The 22,275-nt window shown below is 42.6% G+C and overlaps 1 protein-coding gene across 1 annotated transcript in view; it reads right to left on the bottom strand.

The window, feature by feature from the left end:
* LOC118362511 (chromodomain Y-like protein 2) overlaps nt 1-13,646 on the bottom strand; it is a 47,688-nt gene extending 34,042 nt beyond the window's left edge. Inside the window, exons 1-2 of the mRNA XM_052482649.1 lie at nt 13,445-13,646; nt 1,540-2,209 (exon numbers count right to left, since the gene is read on the bottom strand). Of these exons, the coding sequence (XP_052338609.1) occupies nt 1,540-2,209; nt 13,445-13,468 (694 nt within the window). The 5' untranslated portion in view covers nt 13,469-13,646. The remainder of the gene's footprint in view (nt 1-1,539; nt 2,210-13,444) is intronic.
* Between the last annotated feature and the right edge of the window lie 8,629 nt (nt 13,647-22,275).

Raw genomic sequence — 22,275 nt, forward strand, 5'->3', positions numbered from 1 at the left:
CTCGAATTCTCTCTTTCTCTCGGAGGACCTGAGCCCTAGGACCATGCCTCAGGACTACCTGGCATGATGACTCCTTGCTGTCCCCAGTCCACCTCGCTGTGCTGCTGCTGTTCGCCAACTGACATTTACTCCTGAGGTGCTGACTTGCAGCACCCTCGACAACTACTATGATTATTATTATTTGACCATGCTGGTCATTTATGAACATTTGAACATCTTGGCCATGTTCTGTTATAATCTCCACCCGGCACAGCCAGAAGAGGACTGGTCCACCCCTCATAGCCTGATTCCTCTCTAGGTTTCTTCCTAGGTTTTGGCCTTTCTAGGGAGTTTTTCCCAGCCACCGTGCTTCTACACCTGCATTGCTTGCTGTTTGGGGTTTTAGGCTGGGTTTCTGTACAACACTTTGAGATATCAGCTGATGTACGAAGGGCTATATAAATACATTTGATTTGATCAATGGAGTGACTTTCCATGTCTTGTTCTAGTCAGATAAGCTAACATTATTCAACCTCTTCACAGCTCTACCGTGGCGAAGGGCTCCAGCTTATCCTGAGTGATAATATAGAACTAACAGCAACAATAAAATGCTTTACAGAACATGATTCACACCTAACATAAATATGAGGTGTACAATAGTACTGTGTTGTAAAGTGTAACACACTGTGGTAATGTGGCCATTAACTGCTTTCAGTATATCATCAGTATGCTGCAATGTGTTAAATTTGCCACCTGGCACTGATTTGCTTGGGTATTGAACTAAAACAAAATCATAAAATACTACCACTGATAAACACCCAGTCTATCAAGAAAAATGTCGAAGAATCTAACTATCAATGTGATGACAAACAGCCTCCACACATTGTGATTTGACCCTGGCAGAGGTGGAAAGGACTTTATAAATATAATCATTAACTCAATGAGACTAGTCTTGGACTGTGACCCGGGAGTGAAATTCACTGTCCTTATCACTACTCTCAGTAGTACAATACTGAACCATATGGACCTCAGAGCATGCATTCAACTATAGGTTACGGAGGCATCCTCTGGCTGTCTCATCTACATCTGGTACAATGCAGAGATACAACCTGGTTTACCAAATCCACTATGGCATGTAGCTAACTGTCCAGGATACAACGCGTTTCCATTTCAAATTAATATTCCATCCCGCTGGAATCACTGTAATTCAATAGAGAACAAAACTACATTGAATCGGAATTGAGTGAAAACGAAAAATGACAACAACAATATAACAATGTAATTTCCACTGGGCTATTATGTAAGCCTACTGGCTGGCATATTGGCAAGATAGCAAACTGACTGAACAAACCAGCATCGCCTCAAGCTGTGATGTAAATGTTCCATCTATCAATCTGTCTATCAATCCTACTAGAAATCCTAGAGATCCCTGCACATGTTCATTCAATCAATAGCTAGAGGCACAAATGTTTTCTGGCCAGGTCACTTGTCCAGGACAAACTCATGACCCTGCTATCTATAATAAAGGTGTATATATACCATTCAGAGCGCGGCACTTACCTAGTTCATTGACCAGTGGTGTCCCGGTGGTCTCCACACCCCCCATCACCCTCTCTACCGTGTCATGGGTCAGTCTGTGTGTTCTGGCTGCTGCCCTGTACAGGACAGGGTCCATCTCTCCGTTCTGTAGTCCGTTATGAGGGGCCCTTACCGGGGGCACAAACTGCAGTCCCCCAGGAGGAGCCTTGTACGGCATAGCTTTGGTCATCCTGTGTGGAGAAACATGCTCCCCCCCCCCTCCTCCTCCTCCGCTCACCTTCTTCTGCCTCTGAGAAGCTCCAGTACCAACCCCCAAACCCATGCCCTCCCTTACTCCTGCCCCAGGATTAACCCCGGCCCCTGGACTAACACCAGTCCTTTTCTTCTTACGTGCCTCTGCTCGTGCTCTCGGGGTGTCTGGGGCAGGAGGACGGGCGGATAGGAGGTGTGGTCCAACTCCCCCTGGTGGCCCTCCCGGCCTCCCTGATCCCCCAGCCGTCCCGGGGGGCAGCTTGGGAGGTTTGGGTTGTTTGTGTTGGGTGTGCAGATGCAGGCCGTCGATGAACTCTTCACAGTGCAGCAGGTGGTGCTCGGGCTCCCAGGTGTCCTCCTTGCTGCCATAACCCTTCCACCGGATCAGGTACTCCCACTTGCCCTTCTTGTTGCGCCGCTTGTCCATGATCCGCTCCACCTAGAGGGAGAAAAATCAAGAAAGAGAGTCAGGATTTCAAATGACATGATCACAATTCAATGACATTATCCTTGCCTAATAAATACCTATCAGTTCCTTGGTGATTCATTCAAAAATGTGCACATGATACCATTTGTAATGATTTCAAATCAGATTCAAAAAGTACCACCTGTCACCATGACATTCTCTAGTAAGTATGTGTAATAGGGATGTAAATAAAGTCTGACCAGGTTAGAGCTCCACTTTGAATCTCTCCTCTTTAATGTTAGCATAACCAGTCTATCAGTGATTCTGTTCTGGAATGGCTGTGCTGATAGGCAAGCTCTCAACATGTGTTAGAGAGAGCGGTTCTGGGAGATGTAGGAGAGGAACAATGGGAGCAGCACTGTGATCACACCAATACAGATGAACCAGATATCTGTTCTGTGGATGATGAGAGAGGATTGATCAGCAAGTCAGAGTGGTACATTTCCAAGTTTTCTAACTTCAATCATGTAAAATGTGGAGCTGACAGACTGAGCATTTTGGCATAAGGGTAATTCTATATGAATTCAATCACTTTCTGACTGCCCCACTTTTGATTTGAACGACACATTCCATGCATGTTTGCCCATGGTAGAAGTGGTCAGAAAGTGACTTGCTTGACATAAATGCCAAAACATTCAGGAGATAAATGTGCTCAAAGTTGACCCCTTTTGCATACCCACCCTACCATGAGACATCCATGTTTCATCACTGAAAAAAGATAAACAGCTGGGTTTGATGTCATTTGAAAGCTTACAAACAGGGTTGTCAAACTCTTTAATAATCACTTATAGAGGTGAAAGCCATGTCGTGCCTACAAACAAGTGAGAAGCGTGACTCCAAACTGCTGTCTGAAAGAAATGGGCACTTTCTCATTCACTTGAGAGATTTCATTGTTTTAGAAACATGGAAAAAGATTGGTGATTATAATGCCTACACTACAGTCTAGTTTGTTCATTGTGTAACAGACAGGGTGCTTTTGACATATTCTCAAATGCACAATAATTAGACTCAGGAGAGCTGGTAATGATGGAGACAATGTTTGGCAGCACTGAACAAGTCCATTACCAACGAGGAAGTGTTCAATGTTCAGCGACTATATCTGGAATACACAAATAATACAAAAGCACAAACCTTAAAAGTATAGACTGACACAGACAGACTCAATAAGAACAGCACACACACAAACAGAAAGACCAACAATATAAGTAATTCCATCCTGGGTCCGACACAGAAGGACTGGTACAGGAACGCAAATGTACTGATAAAGAGTAGATGTCAGTGGAATAGTACACACACACACACACACACACACACACACACACACACACACACACACACACACACACACACACACACACACACACACACACACACACACACACACACACACACACACACACACACACACACACACACACACACACACACACACACACACACACTTCCCTGACTAAACAGAAGGATCTCTGAAGGGGAAGAATCTGTTTCAAAGCTGACCAAATCATTTGGTTTTGCCATATAGACACTTACTGTATAAGCTACAAAGAGATCCACAAAGCACTTCCTTCTTCCTCAGCTCTATATTAACACTACTCAAGCAGGCCAATAGTACCAACTCCAGAGAGCTGGGAACGACAGGGCAGCATACCCCATCTCCATTCCAAAATAGAGTAAAACTTAACATCTCAGACTATTCTAGCACAGATAAAGACACACTGTATATTCGAACTTCATGAACTACTTAGACATGTATATGCAAATGTTGTGGACACCTCTTCAAATTAGTGGATTTGGCTATTTCAGCCACACCTGTTCCTGACAGGTGTATCAAACCTAGCACACAGCCATGCAATCTCCATAGACAAACATTACACAGCCATGCAATCCATAGACTAACATTGGCAGAAGGATGGCCTTGCTGTAGAGCTCAGTGACTTTCAATGTGGCACTGTCATAGGATACCACCTTTCCCAATAAGTCAGTTCGTCAAATTTCTGCCCTCTAGAGCTGCCCCGGTCAACTGTAAGTGCTGTTATTGTGAAGTGAAAACGTTTTAGAGCAACAATGGCTCAGACGTAAAGTGGTAGGCCACACAAGCTCACAGAATAGGACTGGCGAGTGCTGGAGCACACAAGCCCATGATCACCACCGCAATGCCAAGTGACGGCTGGAGTGGTGTAAAGCTTGCCGCCATTGGACTCTGGGGCAGTGGAAATGGGTTCTCTGGAGTGATAAATCACACTTCACCATCTGGCAGTCCGATGGACAAATCTGGGTTTGCTGATGCCAGGAGAACGCTACCTGCCCCAATGCATAGTGCCAACTGTAAGGTTTGGTGGAAGAGGAATAATGGACTAGGTGTCACGCCTTGGTCATAGTATTTTGTGTTTTCGTTATATATTTGGTCAGGCCAGGGTGTGACATGGGTTTAAATGTTGTGTTTCGTATTGGGGTTTTGTAGGCATTGGGATTGCGGCTGAGTAGGGGTGTAGCAGAGGTTTGGCTGCCTGAGGCGGTTCTCAATCAGAGTCAGGTGATTCTCGTTGTCTCTGATTGGGAACCATATTTAGGTAGCCAGGGTTTCACTGTGTATTTCGTGGGTGATTGTTCCTGTCTCTGTGTAGTTGTTCACCAGACAGGCTGTATAGGTTTTCACGTTACGTTTGTTGTTTTTTATGTGTATAGTTATTTCATGTATTCGCTATTCGTCATTAAAGTACATGAGTAACCACCACGCTGCATTTTGGTCCGACTCTCCTTCAACAGACGAACGCCGTTACACTAGGGATGTTTTTCATGGTCTAGGCCCCTTAGTTCCAGTGAAGGGAAATCTTAACGCTACAGCATACAATGGCATTCTAGATTATTTTTTGCCTCCAACTTTGTGGCAATAGTTTGGAGAAGGCCTTTTCCTGTTTCAGCATGACAATGCCCACATGCATAAAGCGAGGTCCATACAGAAATGGTTACTCTAGATCAGTGTGGAAGAACTTGACTGGCCTGCACAGAGCCCTGACCTCAACCCCATCAAACACCTTTGGGATGAATTGAAATCTGACTGCGAGTCAGCCTTATCGCCCAACATCAGTGCCCGACCTTACTTATGCTCTAGTGGCTGAATGGAAGCAAGTCCCCACAGCAATGTTCCAACATCTAGTGGAAAGCCTTCCCAGAAGAGATGTTATAGCTGCAAAAGGAGGGACCAACTCCATATTAATGCCCATGATTCTGGAATGAGATGTCCAATGAGCAAGTGTCCACATACTTTTGGTCATGTAGTGTATGTTTCTCGGCTTCCGGGGAGAATTGATTCTTAAAAGTACATTTGTAACGTCTTGCTGGTGGGAGATACAGTAGGACCCACTGTGGGAAGAAGATAAGAACCCATAGGCTGACATGTAGGCTGTTATCATGGACAACCCTTAAACATGACTGTGGATATTCATGGTCACACACACACACACACACACACACACACACACACACACACACACACACACACACACACACACACACACACACACACACACACACACACACACACACACACACACACACACACTGAGCATGACATTTGACAGAGCCATTATGAATGGCCACAGAATAGAAATAGTCAAGGGGGAGCTTTCTCCATTCTACACACAGACACCCGGATGCATATTAAAGGTTATGTTACATTTACATTTACATTTAAGTCATTTAGCAGACACTCTTATCCAGAGCGACTTACAAATTGGTGCATTCACCTTATGACATCCAGTGGAACAGCCACTTTACAATAGTGCATCTAAATCTTTTAAGGGGGGTTAGAAGGATTACTTTATCCTATCCTAGGTATTCCTTAAAGAGGTGGGGTTGTTCTCTGGGTCAAGGGTTATGACCCTTTCAGTGGTCTATATTATTCTGTATAACATTCTGTTTTCGGAGTATGTTCATGTGTGTGTGTGTAGATGTGCGTGTGGTACAGGTGTTCTTCTGTTTGCCTGTTGCATGTCCACCCCCAGAGACCAAGCAGACAGAAACAAGCCTAATTGGTTGGCAGCAGCTCTCTCACGCCCTCCACCACATCATCTCAGGAGGGACCTTCCCCCTAGATCTCCTGTTCTCATGGAGGCAGTTGACAATGGCACTGGAGAAACTAGCAGCAGACCTTGATGCTTCAGGGACCTCACTGAGGTTCTCTGTAGCCATTCATGCTTTATTCCAATAACCATTGTTACATGCTGCAGAAAAGCAATCTTTATTATCACATTAAGGAAGCCAAACACTGTAGAATTCAAGTGTGTTAATAGACATACCTCTATCTATGGTGTCCTCTTCAATAATCTGTGATGGCCTCTTTGTTTGCAAATGAATATACAGTACACTGATTGTCAGCTATTAACCTGAACTGTTGACCTAGGTTGTTCTCTGACAATAAAACAAAGATAGAAACCAAATTAGTATTGGAAAGAGGGCGGTTTTATAGAGAACAGAGTCTGTTTTATACTGCAATCCATTTCTTGATCCAGTCCTCCATTCATCACACAACCTCACATCTTGCCAAGAGTTGTTTTTCTTCAGCAGTTAACCTTGTACCAGATGGAAGTGCCCTGACATTTAGCCCCAGCCTTTCCTTGGTGTTTAGTTGTCTCATACACAATGCTGCGGATGACATGCTGTGGGAAGACAAGCAGACTCCCACACTAAGGAGCATGCAGACATCAGTCTGGCTACTATACTTTACCCTCCCCACTAGTTATGTAGCTGCCTCCAGTTCAAATGCTTTTCTCGTTTCCTTTAGAAAACATCCTCCCACCCACATGACTTCAATGTAGCTTGACTTAGCCCTAGCATCGAAGGTGGGAGGGGCAGCATGTGTGTGTTCGTGTGTGCCTGTGTGTGTACAGAGGAGAGTTTAATGAAATGCCTTTTTAAAAGAAAAAAGGAGTAACAAAAAGTAGTGATTTACTCCCACACAGGAGAGAGCAAGCAGCACAGAGCTCCACATGACATACACATCTGTGTAACACACACACAGCAAGCCGGAATGGCCGTCTGCCTCCCAGCAAGCCCATTAACACATAGTAGGACACTGAGCCCAAATTACCATCCGCCCATTACCAGACAGTGATGGGATGAGCAACAGGGACATAAATACAGAGCCGCTCCACATTGATACTATGCTGGCCTGTGTATAAAAATATGTATATAGAAAGTATTCAGACCCCTTCACTTTTTACACAATTTGTTACCTTACATCCGTATTCTAAAATGTATTATAACACCCCGTCCCCCCTCAATTTACACACAATACCCCATAATGACGAAGAAACGTTTTTTAGAAATGTTTGCAAATGTATTAAAAATAGAAAACTGAAATATGACATTGACATAAGTATTCAGACCCTTTACTCAATACTTTGTTGAAGCAGCTTTGGTAGTGATTACAGCCTCGATTCTTGGGTATGACACTACAAGCTTGGCACACCTGTATTTGGGAAGTTTCTCCCATTCTTCTATGCATATCTTCTCAAGCTCTGCAGAGCTATTTTCAGGTCTCCCCAGAGATGTTTGATCGGGTTCAAGTCTGGGATCTGGCTGGGTCACTGAAGGACATTCAGAGATTTGCCACTCCTGCATTGTCTTGGCTGTGTGCTTTGGGTTGTTGTCCTGTTGGAAGGTGAACCTTCGACCCAGTCTGAGGTCCTGAACGCTCTGGAGCAGGTTTTCATCAAGGATCTCTCTGTACTTTGCTCAGTTCATCTTTCCCCCGATCCGGACTAGTCTCTCAGTCCCTGCCACTGAAAAACATCCCCACAGCATGATGCTGCCATCACAATGCTTCACCGTAGGGATGGTATTGGCTAGGTGATGAGTGGTGCCTGGTTTCCTCCAGATGTGACGCTTGGCATTCAGGCCAAAGAGTTCAATCTTGGTTTCATCAGACCAGAGAATCTTGTTTCTCAAGGTCATAAAGTCCTTTTGGTGGCTTTTGGCAAACTCCAAGCAGACTGTCATGTGCCTTTTACTGAGGAGTGGTGGAGAGCTGCACAGATGGTTTTCCTTCTGGAAGGTTCTCCCATCTCCAGGAGCTCTGGACACAATTCTGTCTCGGAGCTCTACGGACAATTCCTTCGACCTCATGGCTGAGTTTTTGCTCTGACATGCACTGTCAACTGTGGGACCTTATATAGACAGGTGTGTGCCTTTCCAAATCATGTCCAATCAATTGAATTTACCACAGATGGACTCCAAGTTGTAGAAACATCTCAAGGATGATCAATGGAAACAGGATGTACCTGAGCTCAATTTCAAGTCTTATAGCAAAGGGTCTGAATGCTTATGTAAATAAGGTATGCTTTTTAAAATGTTTAATATACATTTGCAAAAATGTCTATGTTTTCGCTTTGTCATTATGGGAATTTGTGTATCGATTGATGAGGATTTTTTTCTATTTATTCCTTTTAGAATAAGGCTGTAACGTAACAAAATGTGGAAAAAGTCAAGGGATCCGAATACTTCCCACTGTATCATATTGAGCCTGAATGGTGTGTGTCCAGCTTGCTCATTACCAGAGAGAGGAGATATACTAAAGAGACTTGTGCTGTGGAGAGTCTTCACCTCATTCCCTGGAGCCAGCTGCTTCTTTCAGCGCCATGGTGGCCCTGGCCAGTCTGCTCCTTCTGACAATGACCACCCCCAAGGGGGACAATCAGCAGGGGGCAGACGTTCAATCTCAGTAGCGCACACACACACACACACCCGTGCATGCATATACACAGACACACACACACAGTTGGGCTGGTGTAATGAGACCGTAACATCCTCTTTCTCACTCTGACATAAGGGCCATTGTTAGTGGCCGGACCTGACATGTCACCCTGCTGGGTTCTTACTCCCAAATGGATTATTTCTGTATGCCTGTTCACCAACTATTCAATAGGATTCACAAGCCAAGAAACACTGATTACGTGCACATTTGCAGACAAGTGGACATAAACACTAGAAACAAAAAAGAAACATACACAACTTCAATTCCCTCTGCATTCCAACTAGGCTATCAGGAGAATGTTTAATGTTAAAGGGTTTAGGTGTGGATGTGGAGCTTTGAGCTCCAGCAGTGACGAATGCTCCTGCCACCCGAGGTGCTGTGCACATTAGTATGACTTAACAACCTAAGATGGATGAGCAGCAGGGGTGTCATGAAGAGACGATTATGATGCTTACCGCCCCGCGCACTGTCACACTAACCAGATCAAAGCCGACTTCAGAGAGAGAGAGAGAGAGAGGAGGGGGAAAACACTCGCCTTCCTCAGGTTAGTAAAACACACAAGGGGAGTGGGTTTGAGGGGTTCAACAACACACACAATACATGACTATGAGCTGGCAGGGAATCAGAGGAGGTGGAGATGCCTATCCTGAGCTGCCAAAAGCCTCAGTCTCCAGTTCATAGTACCCAGAGCCTGGGTATAGCAGGAACACACGGAGGTCAGCCAGGGCTGCGTACTGCAGTTTAAACGGTGTCAAAGGGGTTCATTTAGTCCTTCTAAATTAAAATGGACATTTCTGTTTGTTGGTAGTGAACACAGAATTCATGAAAGAAGCAAAATCTCAATTTAAGCAATGGTCAAAGAACACATTGTGAGTATACTGTCTCTGAGACAGCTTCAGTGTATTTGGCGACCCATTAAGTGCTGTGTATCTCCCATGCAATGCATAGTTTATTGCCCTCATGGCCCGCGTTTCCCCCTGCGAGGTCAACCCGTTTCCTCCAGTATCTCCCAATGGCTAGTTACAACTACTTTTGTTTGTGGTCGTGTGTTGTGCTGATAAAGGGTGGAGGGTGGTGCGGTCTGCACAACGTATCACTGGGGGCAAAATACCTGCCCTCCATGACACCTACAGCACCCCATGTCATAGGAAGGCCAAAAAAATCATCAAGGACAACAACAACCCGAGCCACTGCCCGTTCACCCCGCTACCATCCAGAAGCGAAGGTCAGTACAGGTGTATCAAAGATCGGACCGAGAGATTGAGAAACAGCTTCTATCTCAAGGCCATCAGACTGCTAAACAGCAATCACCAACTTGGAGAGGCTGCTGCCTAGACTGAGACCCAATCACTGGACACTTTAATAAATGGATCACTAGTCACTTTAAATAATGCCACTTTAATCATGTTTACATATCTTACATCACATGTATATACTATATCTTATATCATCTACTGCACCTTGCCTGTGCCGCTCGGCCATCGCTCATCCATATACTTATATGTACATATTCTCCCCTTTAGATGTGTGTGTATTAGGGAGTTGTTATAATACTTAGATATTAGATATTACTGCACTGTCGGAATTAGAAGCACAAGCATTTCGCTACATTCGCATTAACATCTGCTAACCATGTGTATGTGACCAATAAAATTTGATTTGAACTTGAGCAATACTTAAATCACTTGTTGACTAATCAAAAGGTTCTAATTTAGCTCACTCCATGGCCACTTTCATGACATTTTCTGGAGGCGTACAAATGTGATTTATTTCTATAACAGAATATTCATATTTCACTACATCATATCATGCATTTCTTGAAAACATAACACCAATTCCTAAATATAGCCTATCTATTGCTAATCCATAGGATTACTGCTGCTCAGTCACACAACAGAGGATTTAGCAGAACTGCAGGTGTTCTGAGACATTGGAGCATCTAGTGTAGGTGGCCACTTGAATAGACCAGACCATCTCAATCAATATGAGATAAGGAGAGGGAGAACATAAAATGAGTGTGTGTGAGTGAGGGAGGAAGAAAGTGTGTGTGGGGGGGGGGAAAGAGAGATGCAAAGAGAGATTCATGTTTGAGTGATGGTGCATAAGAAAGTAGCATAATTGTACAGTCATAGGCCTATCATATTTCAAAGATATTCCTCTGAAAACTTTATGAAATTAAGTTGAGACATGATCTTGAAATATCAATAATTCTGAGCTCTTCAAATGTTTCAAATTTGATTGAGATAATTTTGATTCAACTTGCATGGCATTTAACTGGGTGTATAGGCCTAGATGTTGCAGTTCCTAATTGGAAAGTAAAAACTCCAGTTCAAATTCCTCTTCTGCAAATCATAGCTTCTTAATTCTTCTAAACTAAGTGTATCATAGTCCTACAGTTTGTTAGGTAGCCTAAACACACCTTTACGTGTAACACATGTACAGGCCTACATTTCCTGAATACAATTCATGAGTCATACAGAGGGACACTATTGATAGTGAAGTCTTCCTCTCATACTTGTGTTACCACATGTGATTGAACCAGTTCACCTCACCTCAGTTCACCTCGCTTACTGGAATACACAGATCTATGTGCAAAGAAGGCATGTCCAGAAAGAACATGTGCTAACTGTCAATTTCAATAAGTGATCGTTTTGACCGTCAGAAAGTGCATTTACGTTGTTGCCAATTAATATGCCATATGAAATGTGACCTGGGCTTGTTAGGTTATATAGAGCAACAGACCTCCCATCAATTAAATGCATTTGTCATTACTAAATATATTTTTTAAGGTCAACCTTTCACGGTGCAACGATTAAAATGACTGAATATGGATTCAAACACCTGAAGAGGAGTATTTGGTGGAAAGTGGATATGCACATTTCCAACTACGTCAGCAAACACAGGAAATGTAGGCCTTATGACAATGTTATGCCTAATGACTAAAAATAACGTGTTATTACTAATTGCTCAGGTGGTAGAGCATGGCGGTTGCTACGCCAGGGTTGTGGGTTCGATTCCCAAGGGGTCCAGTATGAAAATGTATTCACTCACTCCTGTAAGTCCCTCTGGATAAGAGTGTCTGCTAAATGACTCAAATGTAATGAATAAGAATTCTAATCAATCACTACAGCCTAAGAAAAACAGTCAGACGGGGATCATTTCAGAAGACATTTAACTGACCAAACCATTTCCTAAAGTAATGGTGAAACAATGTAACAGAGAATTCCTAGCCAATAAATCAGAGGAGAGCACACATTTTAGTTATGACAACAAACAGCAGGAAATAGCTCACAGCTGAGAACAAGCACTAATGTCAACCTGTTCAACAGTTGATGGTGACGTGCCACACAATAGGTCAAGTACAAGGCAACTTATTTACCTATCTGGTGATGACCAGGCAATCCAACTAGTTTATGACCTTGTAGTGCAACTGGTATAGGCCACCATGAAAAGAAAGTGAAACATGGTCGCATGACATCACTCCTCCAATAAAGAAGAGTTGGAGTCAGCAACATTGTCAACAATAGGCCTACAATAAGCACAAGACTAGCATGGAAGACTGACCAAGTTGTTGGCAGCAATAAATCCAATCCATCCCCATCAAAGTCATGCCATCCCATTGGGCCAAAACTGGTTGAATCAACGATGTTTACACATCATTTCAACTCCCCAAAAAGCTATGTGATGACGTTGAATCAACGTGGAAAACTGATTGGATTTGCAAAAAGTCATAAACTCGAGGGCATCTTTTTTTAGCACAACTTTTAACCTAAATCCAACAAAAAAAGGCACCATGTCATTGACTTCACTTTAGTTGAAAACTCAATCAAATGTAGGCCTAAATCAAAACTAGACGTTGAACTGACGTGTGTGCCCAGTGGGATGTGCGCGTAATCATCGAGACCTTCTAGGCTATTCCATCCATCCATCCATCACTCAACATTTGGCAAACTTTGCGCCCCGGAATTGTTGAGGCGCACATTCTGGCACGACACATCCATCATCTAGTTAAACCACAATAACTCCATCGAAGCTTCTCCACTACATTGTTGTCACCTCCACTAAATGTTTGCTAAGCTAATAGTACATTGCCTATTCTCTGACATGCGCACCTTCCTAACCATCACCCGCCTGGAGCAATTTAACGTGTCCGTTTAGTGCTCCTGTCACTTTATCGTGACTTTCAACAAGCGCGACCGATAGGGAGTTTATATTTTATGATCCTATCGCGAACTCGAACACTTACAACTCTATACAATTCACCCCATACAAAAGTCGCCGAGGCACATCGAAAAAAAGACGAGCCTCATCTTCTCGAGAGGGTTGGTTAGTTTCGCCTGTCAAATGGTTTAGGACTTCGTTTTTTCACCATAAACGAGGACCTCCCCTTACTTCCTAATTCCAGTATTCGTCAATATTACTGAGTATTTCTTTTAGACATGGTTTCACAGTACCTCGTAAAGGTCTCCCGAAGCCATCCTGTGGTGCGGACTTCGGCGGCGCGGCGTTCTTGCTTGCCTTGTTGGCTTTTTGGATCCTATTCGCTCGGTGTTTTGGCGAAAGCACCGATAGACGGGTATTAGCGAGCAGCCTTGTTATTCTGAGCCAGCCGCAGTAGCAGATCATCAGACAGTGTCAATCGAGCCCGGCGCTCTGCGATGGATCGCTCTTCACTTAAAACAAACAACCAAGGGGAGATTGGGGCGGTGCTGTTTATTCAGTGCCGAGTGGATGACTGAAATTAGTCAACGTATGAACGTAATCATGTGTGAAATGCGCTCCAGCCCCCAGCGCTGTCCGCGCTGTAGAGGTAGCCCAATCTCCATGAACCAAATGGCTGATGAAAAGAAGTCTACTGTTGAGGGACACCAAATGATGAGTCCAATTTTCTTTCCTTTCCTGTCTGTCCAGTTGAATTGAGACGATCATTTGAATAACTAATTGGTTTTATAATCAATTTCACCTAGCACATATATTATTGTGAGTAATGCGATGTAGTACATTTGATTAGAGAACTGTCATTGCTCATTATAGTAGACATATTGCCCTCTTCCATTTTACTGCAATTTTTCACATTCAATGTTAAAATGACACGATGACCCTGACACTCACTGTAATGAATGTTCTCCAAGTAATAACATAGTTGTTAACATGTATTTACCCTAAACGAGACAGGCCTACTTTTCCAATAGGGAATGGGTTACATTTACTCACCAGGTGTAAATCAAATGCAGAATAACATCGGCCTGCTCCTCTGAATACCTTCCTGTTTTAGTTGGTGCCTAAACTCAACTGGTTATTCATTTAATTAAGAATACGATTATCACTGTTTTTTCAATACTGACATAGTGTGGACTTTAAACATAATCCTGCAGAACCTAGTGCATTCCACATCCAGGCTTGCCCAGCCTTGACTTGATAAATGGGCAATAGCCACAATGCAATGCAAAGACGACTGAAGACAGTGATAAGCAACAGTATGGTACTTTCAACAGTTGTGTATGTCACATCGGACAATTATTGACAGTTTACAGTTTAGTGGAAAGTGGATGACGGAAATAGATAGATCATTTTGATATTATTGCTCTATATTGATTGTAATCCGAGGGCCCTTTAGATACTCCTTACATACTTGGTGTCCTGTGATACCCATTTACTTGGCTGTGGTTTGCTTTCACTTTAAACTCTTACTAAACGCTCAACACACATTTAGCCCCTACTCACCAGATATTTAGAGATACTTAGTTTCTCTCTAAGTAAGGCAGTGTGTGTGTGTGTGTGTGTGTGTGTGTGTGTGTGTGTGTGTGTGTGTGTGTGTGTGTGTGTGTGTGTGTGTGTGTGTGTGTGTGTGTGTGTGACTAACCACAAACCACACCCTTCAACCCCACCCCCAACAAATGGCCTCTAAGCCAACACAGCATCACGGTTGACGTGAAATTAGGGCTTGTGGAACTTCCTGTGACCCCACTTACTGTCCCCTGTCTGCGTCTCTCTCTCCTACTGCAGTTCATACAGCCTCGTTCTGAATCATGGGTTTTCCCTGGCCATTTAATGACAGGCAAAATAAACCCTGGAGTTTCCTCAATGTTGTCAGAGGTTGACACCATTTCTACCGGTATAACAAACCCTCTCTTGGAGTATGAAACAAGTGCTGAACATTTGTGAGAATGATTTGTAGGGATGTTACTGGTATGTTATAACATTGACTTCAGACACGTTTTGCCTTTAAAATCAGGGACATCTCTGGCAGTAAGGGAATGAGGAAATGACAGAGGAGGAGGTGTAGTCTGAGTAGATTCCAGTTTGCTGTATAAGATCCCTTTTCCATTTGCTGGAAACTGTTTGGACTGTTTAGCCGGAGGTGCACCAACACCAAGTATCATATGCTTCCAGAAGCTCTGCATTTCATTGTATTTGGCATGACTAGGCATAGTGTTATGTGTAAAGGAAGGACAAAACTGAGAGAGGGTGAGAGAAGAATAAGAAATTACGTCTAGTTGTGAAACCACTATACGTTATTTGTATGATGGACACAAACGTCTCCCGTCTACAAAACTGCTGTAGACCTGTCATGTACAGTACTACTAAGATATAGTGGGGTTATAACGTATAAGTGCTCCTGATAAGTGCTACAATGCTGTATGTCTGTATAATAACCCATCGTACCTGTTGACCTGAAGTAACATGTTCCTGCTGCTTTGGCAAACGCCCATGTTTAGCCATGGCTATTTACAGACCATGACAAAGGGTTTATGCCCTTCACTGTTAGAATGACAACACAATTATCAGGCACACCGGGAGGTGTGCCCTTTTGAACACATGATGTCAGCTCTCTGTTTGCACTTTCACCTCATACCTTACTCCCAAATCATTTGTCACAGAGAGCAAAAAGGAGGAAGGGACAGAACTGCAAGGACTCTACTCTACTTTGGATATACAGCAGTGAATGTAAGCCTGTGTCCTACCTTCTATATGTCACCAGACAAAGCCAGCAGGAAAGTAGTGGGTGTGTGTGTGGTTTGTGATCACTTCTAAATGTCATATATGCCAGTGTTTGTCTAATACAAAAAACAACCCGTGTGAATCCCACAGCAATGGTCATTTTCCATAGTCTATTTAGATTTTAAAACCCCATTTTGGACTTCATCTATTCTAGAAAATCTGTACTTGTATGTTTTGCCATCAAGCCTTTCAAGTCAGGGTGCTTATGTGGCTTGCTTCTTAGACAGAGGTTTTAACTATGCCTTTTGCCTCTGAAGTGTTCATACTATCAAAGAATCAGCTAAAAAAGGCTCTCTCTATCTCAATGAATCCCCCTGTAGTTTACACATCAAGGTTCAGCCTGTCTTTTCCAGCCCTTGAAGCCATTATAAACCAATAGTATTTTGTGTTTGAGCCACAGAGTCCTCACAGACATATTTGACCTTGTATCAGTTGGGAGTGATTACTCATTATTTGGCGATATTTAAGACATTGTCTCTCTCAAACTATCTGTCCTCCCAACAGACTTCACTCAGGTAATTGTTTGATTTGTGTCTTTTATCAACAATGTCAGGCAGTTTCTTAAGTCCACTGCTGTTCCATTGCATCAGAAAGATGGTGTCACCTCTACACAAAACATTTATCAGAACTATCATATATTGTTGTTGATGCCTTTCATAAACAACTGATGTGTGCAGAACACTTGCCCAGAGCAGTGAACATATGGCACATGATACAGTTGAATTCAGATGTTTACATACACTTAGGTTGGAGTCATTAAAACTCATTTTTCAACAACTCCACAAATGTATTGTTAACAAACTATAGTTTTGCCAAGTCGGTTAAGACATCTACTTTGTGCATGACACAAGTGATTTATCCAACAATTGTTTGCAGACAGAGTATTTCACTTATAATTCGTTGTATCACAATTCCAGTGGGTCAGAAGTTTACATACACTAAGTTGACTGTGCCTTTAAACAGCTTGGAAAATTCCAGAAAATGATGTCATTGGGGGTGGCAGCATCATGTTGTGTAGGTGCTTTGCTGCAGGAGGGGTTGGTGCACTTCACAGAATAGATGGCATCATGGGGCAGGAAAAGGATGTGAATATATGAATATATTGAAGCAACATCTCAAGACATCAGTCAGGAAGTTAAAGCTTGGTCGCAAATGGGTCTTCCAAATGGACAATGACCCCAAGCGTACTTCTAAAGTTGTGGAAAAGGACTTAAGGACAACGAAGTCAAGGTATTGGAGTGGCCATCACAAACTATTGACATCATCCTATAGAAAACTTGAGGGCAGAAGTGAAAAAGCATGTGTGAGCAAGGAGGCCTACAAACCTGACTCAGTTACACCAGCTCTGTCAGGAGGAATGGGCCCAAATTCACTAAATTTATTGTGGGAAGCTTGTGGAAGGCTACCTGAAATGTTTGACCCAAGTTAAACATTTTAAAAGCAATGCTACCAAGTACTATTTGAGTGTATGTAAACTTCTGATCCACTGGGAATGTGATGAAATGTGACACATTCTGACATTTCACGTTCTTAAAATAAAGTGGTGATCCTAACTGACCTAACACAGGGAATTTTTACTAGGGTTAAATGTCCGGAATTGTGAAAAACTGAGTTTAAATGTATTTGGCTACGGTGTATGTAAACTTCCGACTTCAACTGTACATATCTCAGAATAATCTGAAGTCACTCAGAGACTCAACTGTGTAATGGCACACCTGTTATCCTGTGACACAGTACCTGAGGTGTTTGAGAAAGGTACACAGCATAGAACCTTGAGAGGGTTTGGAAGGCTTATTGAGTGTGTGTGTGTGTGTGTGTGTGTGTGTGTGTGTGTGTGTGTGTGTGTGTGTGTGTGTGTGTGTGTGTGTGTGTGTGTGTGTGTGTGTGTGTGTGTGTGTGTGTGTGTGTGTGTGTGTGTGTGTGTGAGAGAGAAGGCATCAACAATGAACAGTGTATGATATCCTATCAACCCTATAGGCCAGAAGATGATTGGGCGAAATCCCAAAATTGATCTCCAATCACACGGACGAGGAGAATGTAATGTCCCCTCTACTTTTATTACATCCTGTTCCAGACTCTTCAACCAAGGCAGAGAGGCAGGGGGTATGCACCACACCATCCCTGATACCTCAGTTCTGATGCAGGGGACAGGGCTGGCCCTAGCCTTTTGGGGGCCCATCACATCGAGTACAACATATTTTATTGGACCCCCTCTTGACGGCAGAGAGAAAACAAACATTTTAGAATTTGTTTCCTTCAACTTTATTTTTTTTCCATGGGGCGTAGAGATAATGATGCAGTTGAACCCTTTACACTCACACCCGTAGACAGGTTGAACATGGCAGATTTGGGCACTGATAAGCGCCTAAATTGAAACGCATTGGTCTGCACAGTAATATGCTATAAATTCAGTCAGAGCTCAGACTCTGTGGTTCACAGCGCTGTATGGGTTTTGACTGACAGCTGTTCTGAACATGCACACATTTGTGACAAGAAGTTTCCCCCATCCCTCCCTGTAATTATCTGAGTGAGGGAAATGCTGTAAATTAAGAGTACCGTATTTTGAAAGATCAGACATTGACGATTAAAGTAAATACCACTTTAATGTCATACAAGCAAGCCAAATGTGCACTCCACATTTTGTCATCATTAAACTCATGTCATATACAGTCAATATACATTCATAAAACTCATGTCAAACGTTTATAATCACTACGTTTGATGTACAATTACAAGATGACGTAGCGTCATACCCTGGGTGTTCTGAACAGAATGAGCCTATTGTGAAGAAAACACAAGCAAAGCACGCATAACTCCTTTCTATACACACCAACATTACAATCTTTCTCTAAAGTTCCTTGTGAAAACCTAACAATGCAAGATCATATTTTATAACTTAGCTAGTCATGTTGGCAATAGAAGACGCTTTCAAATGATGCCCACCTGACCCAGATTGTGATTTATAATGGACCGTTTTTGGATTGCGTAAACAACAGTAATTGTGTGTTGGCGGGGATGCAGGGCTGTGTTCCAAACAAAACAACTACAAGTGTGCTTGCTCTAGTTCCTCAACGGCACAGCTAGGAGAGCTCAAAAAATAACCTTATAGTTGGAGACTCTTCTTTGAGTCATAAAGTGCATTGAAATTACTTAGGAACTGTTAACACTTTGGAGAGATGTGTGGCTGCTTGGAGACACCAGTTTCCTCTTACTCAAACCCTTATCACTTTTGTTGTCTTATGTTGCACCTACCCCACATTTTTCATTTTTCATATTCTTATCATGTTACTGAATGTATTCAGAGTATTTTCACATTTCGTTATGAACAAATGTGACAAATGTGTACAGTAAATGTAAAATGTACAGTGTAATCAACAGTGTAATGTTTGGAGTCGGTCTTGTGTCAGGTGAACTGTTGTGTCCTCAACTGGTCTAATAATATTCCCATAATCTCCAAACTGTTCTCTTTCAATTGCTACCATGCTTAAGCATTAAAAGCAAGTTAAAATCAAGTTTGCTGCAATTCTACTCATTTTTCCATGGGGCGGAGAGAAGATTTAGCAGTTTTATAGCTAATTTGAGATTTTTCCAAGACGTATGCCATATCTGAGTGAGAGTGACTAACAAAATCAAAGGGGGCCCCCTGGAGGTCAGGGCCTCTGACCCTGATTACTACAAGGTTAGACAGCTGGGTAGACTAATTGAGTGACTGTCAGTGACTGACATAATAAGAGAAAAACTTCTGATGCACACCCACATTTTGAAATTGCACCTTGTGTATTCTACTATTCTCATTCTCAACGGTAAGTTGAGACCCAGACTGAGTCCCTAAAAAAGGATGTATTTTGGGGGGTTGGGGGCTTGCCTAGCGGCCACGGGGCCCTAAGCAGTTGCTAATGTCTAGGGACGGCCCTGACACGGGGTAATGTGTTTCAGCTCTAACAGGGTCAAACCATAGTGATGTGGCAGGTAGCCAGGAGAGAGGAGCAGGGAGCACTGCATATGAATAAATAAAGCCTTCTAGAGAGAGAGGGGAAGAGTGTGGGTTAGTGAGGGTAGAGAAACAAGAGAGATAGTGAGGAGAAGAGAAAGAGAGACAGAGAGAGTAAGCAATAGAGACAATGACAGATAGGGAGAAATAGCAAGAGATAGACAGGAAGAGTGAGAGTGAGACAAATGATTAAAGGACAAATCAAAAATGGCTGCCACGAGTAGTGTTCCAGAATCGGGGTTAAACAACATCCTGATGCTGAGTCGTTCTGGAGCAGCCTATGCTGGGGAATTACTTTTATTCATCATTGCCAATGTCTGGGGTAGGGATGTTCTCATTGCAGAAGAGCAGAATTAGGTTTCTTTCTAAAGCAGGGGCAAAATACGAACATAGAGTTGTCCCATTTCAATGCATTAGGAGAAAAAGGAAACTGGATTGCGTGAGCAACGCTCACATAATGATCACCCTTGTTTGAGACCTGCAGATTTGCATTAGCAAATGCCCAGACTTTAGCTAACATGCTAACACAGTCATATGGCAAATATACAACATAGTTTCAAACCTGATTGTTCACATACATTTTTGTTAGCATCACCAAATATGCTCTGTGTGTTTGACAGCAGCCCTACAGCACCATGTAAACACAGTTGGATAAACTAGCCCCTAACACTGATCTTAGGCCAGTGTTTGTATTTTCCCCTTTCCTCAAAGGTTACGATTCAAAGAATAATGATCACCCTTGTTTGAGACCTGCAGATTTGCATTAGCAAATGCCCAGACTTTAGCTAACATGCTAACACAGTCATATGGCAAATATACAACATAGTTTCAAACCTGATTGTTCACATACATTTTTGTTAGCATCACCAAATATGCTCTGTGTGTTTGACAGCAGCCCTACAGCACCATGTAAACACAGTTGGATAAACTAGCCCCTAACACTGATCTTAGGCCAGTGTTTGTATTTTCCCCTTTCCTCAAAGGTTACGATTCAAAGAGTGTAAGCTGACCTAGATCCTACATCAGTTCCTAAGGGCAACATCATCTAGTTGGAGTTATGTAAACACTACCAGGAAATGCCAACTTCCTCATTGAGTGCAGGAGTGTGTGCTGTGTACACACCGTCTCTGAACAGTATTGGGGCTATGTCACAAAGCAGCATCAATGAATTAGCCAGCTTTAACCACTTTATATTTCTGATTATCTAGATTCTCTAAATGTCCCATATTCAAATATTATTATCCAACCTTTTATTCAACATTAATCTGGAAATTAAAATCCAGTTTCATGGACCCTGATGAGCCCAACTCCTGGCCCCCCAAAAAATCAGCCTTTGTGGAGAGTCTCTATTCAAAGTTGATAAAAGTTAGATGGCTAGCGTATTGATCCTATTGTGCAACAGAGAAATACAACCCCTTTGGTCCCCTTGGTGCAGAAATACAAGCTTTGTCACAGCCCAGTGCACATCACACTCAGCACTGCACACTGGAGCTGATGTTGTGATCTTTAGCCAGGGGAGGATAATGTGCAGGAACAGAAAGAGACCACAAGAGCATCTAGCTGGATCAGATGAAAATGGACAATTAGGAAAAAATGATATCAGTTCAGAGCAACTCCAGAGTCTATTTGAAGTTTGTATAGATGTTTGGTAGGAAATGTGTACCTACTTGTACACTGGATAGGTCCTGAGAACACATGACTGGACATAATACAGGAGTGTACATATGTACATATTTGACTATATTCATTTTACTATGTGAGTTCAAATCCCAGGTGAAGAGATGTTGAATACTAATTACTGTATAAAGGAACATGCACAATGTAATCATGTACGTATGTCAATGCATGTCAAATATGTAAGTTTTAAACATGTATGTTAAAAGCACTGTGTGTGTAACTAGTTCCACAGCCTTTTTTAGGTAAGGTGCAAAAATAATCATTTCTAGTTGAATTAACATATGAGACAAATTGAGCAAACACATAATTTTAAATTGACAGAATTTTGGCCTAAGTTTTTCTCTATGTTGGAGCTAAGTTTGGACCAACTAAAAATGTCACGTTCAGGTGACACTTTGACTAAAGAGTTGAGTAAAGAAAGAAAAGGCTGTGGAATCAGTTAATTGATTACCTGGACTAACCAGTGCCTCCGCACATTGACTCTGTTCCAGTACCCCCTGTATAGAGCCTTGCTATTGTTATTTTACTGCTGTATTTTTTCTTAAAAGTGCATTGTTGTGCATTAAGGGCTTGTAAGTAAGCATTATATTCGGCGTGTGTGACAAATCAAAATTG

Source organism: Oncorhynchus keta, chromosome 2 (assembly GCF_023373465.1).
Source record: "Oncorhynchus keta strain PuntledgeMale-10-30-2019 chromosome 2, Oket_V2, whole genome shotgun sequence".
Lineage (NCBI taxonomy): Eukaryota > Metazoa > Chordata > Actinopteri > Salmoniformes > Salmonidae > Oncorhynchus > Oncorhynchus keta.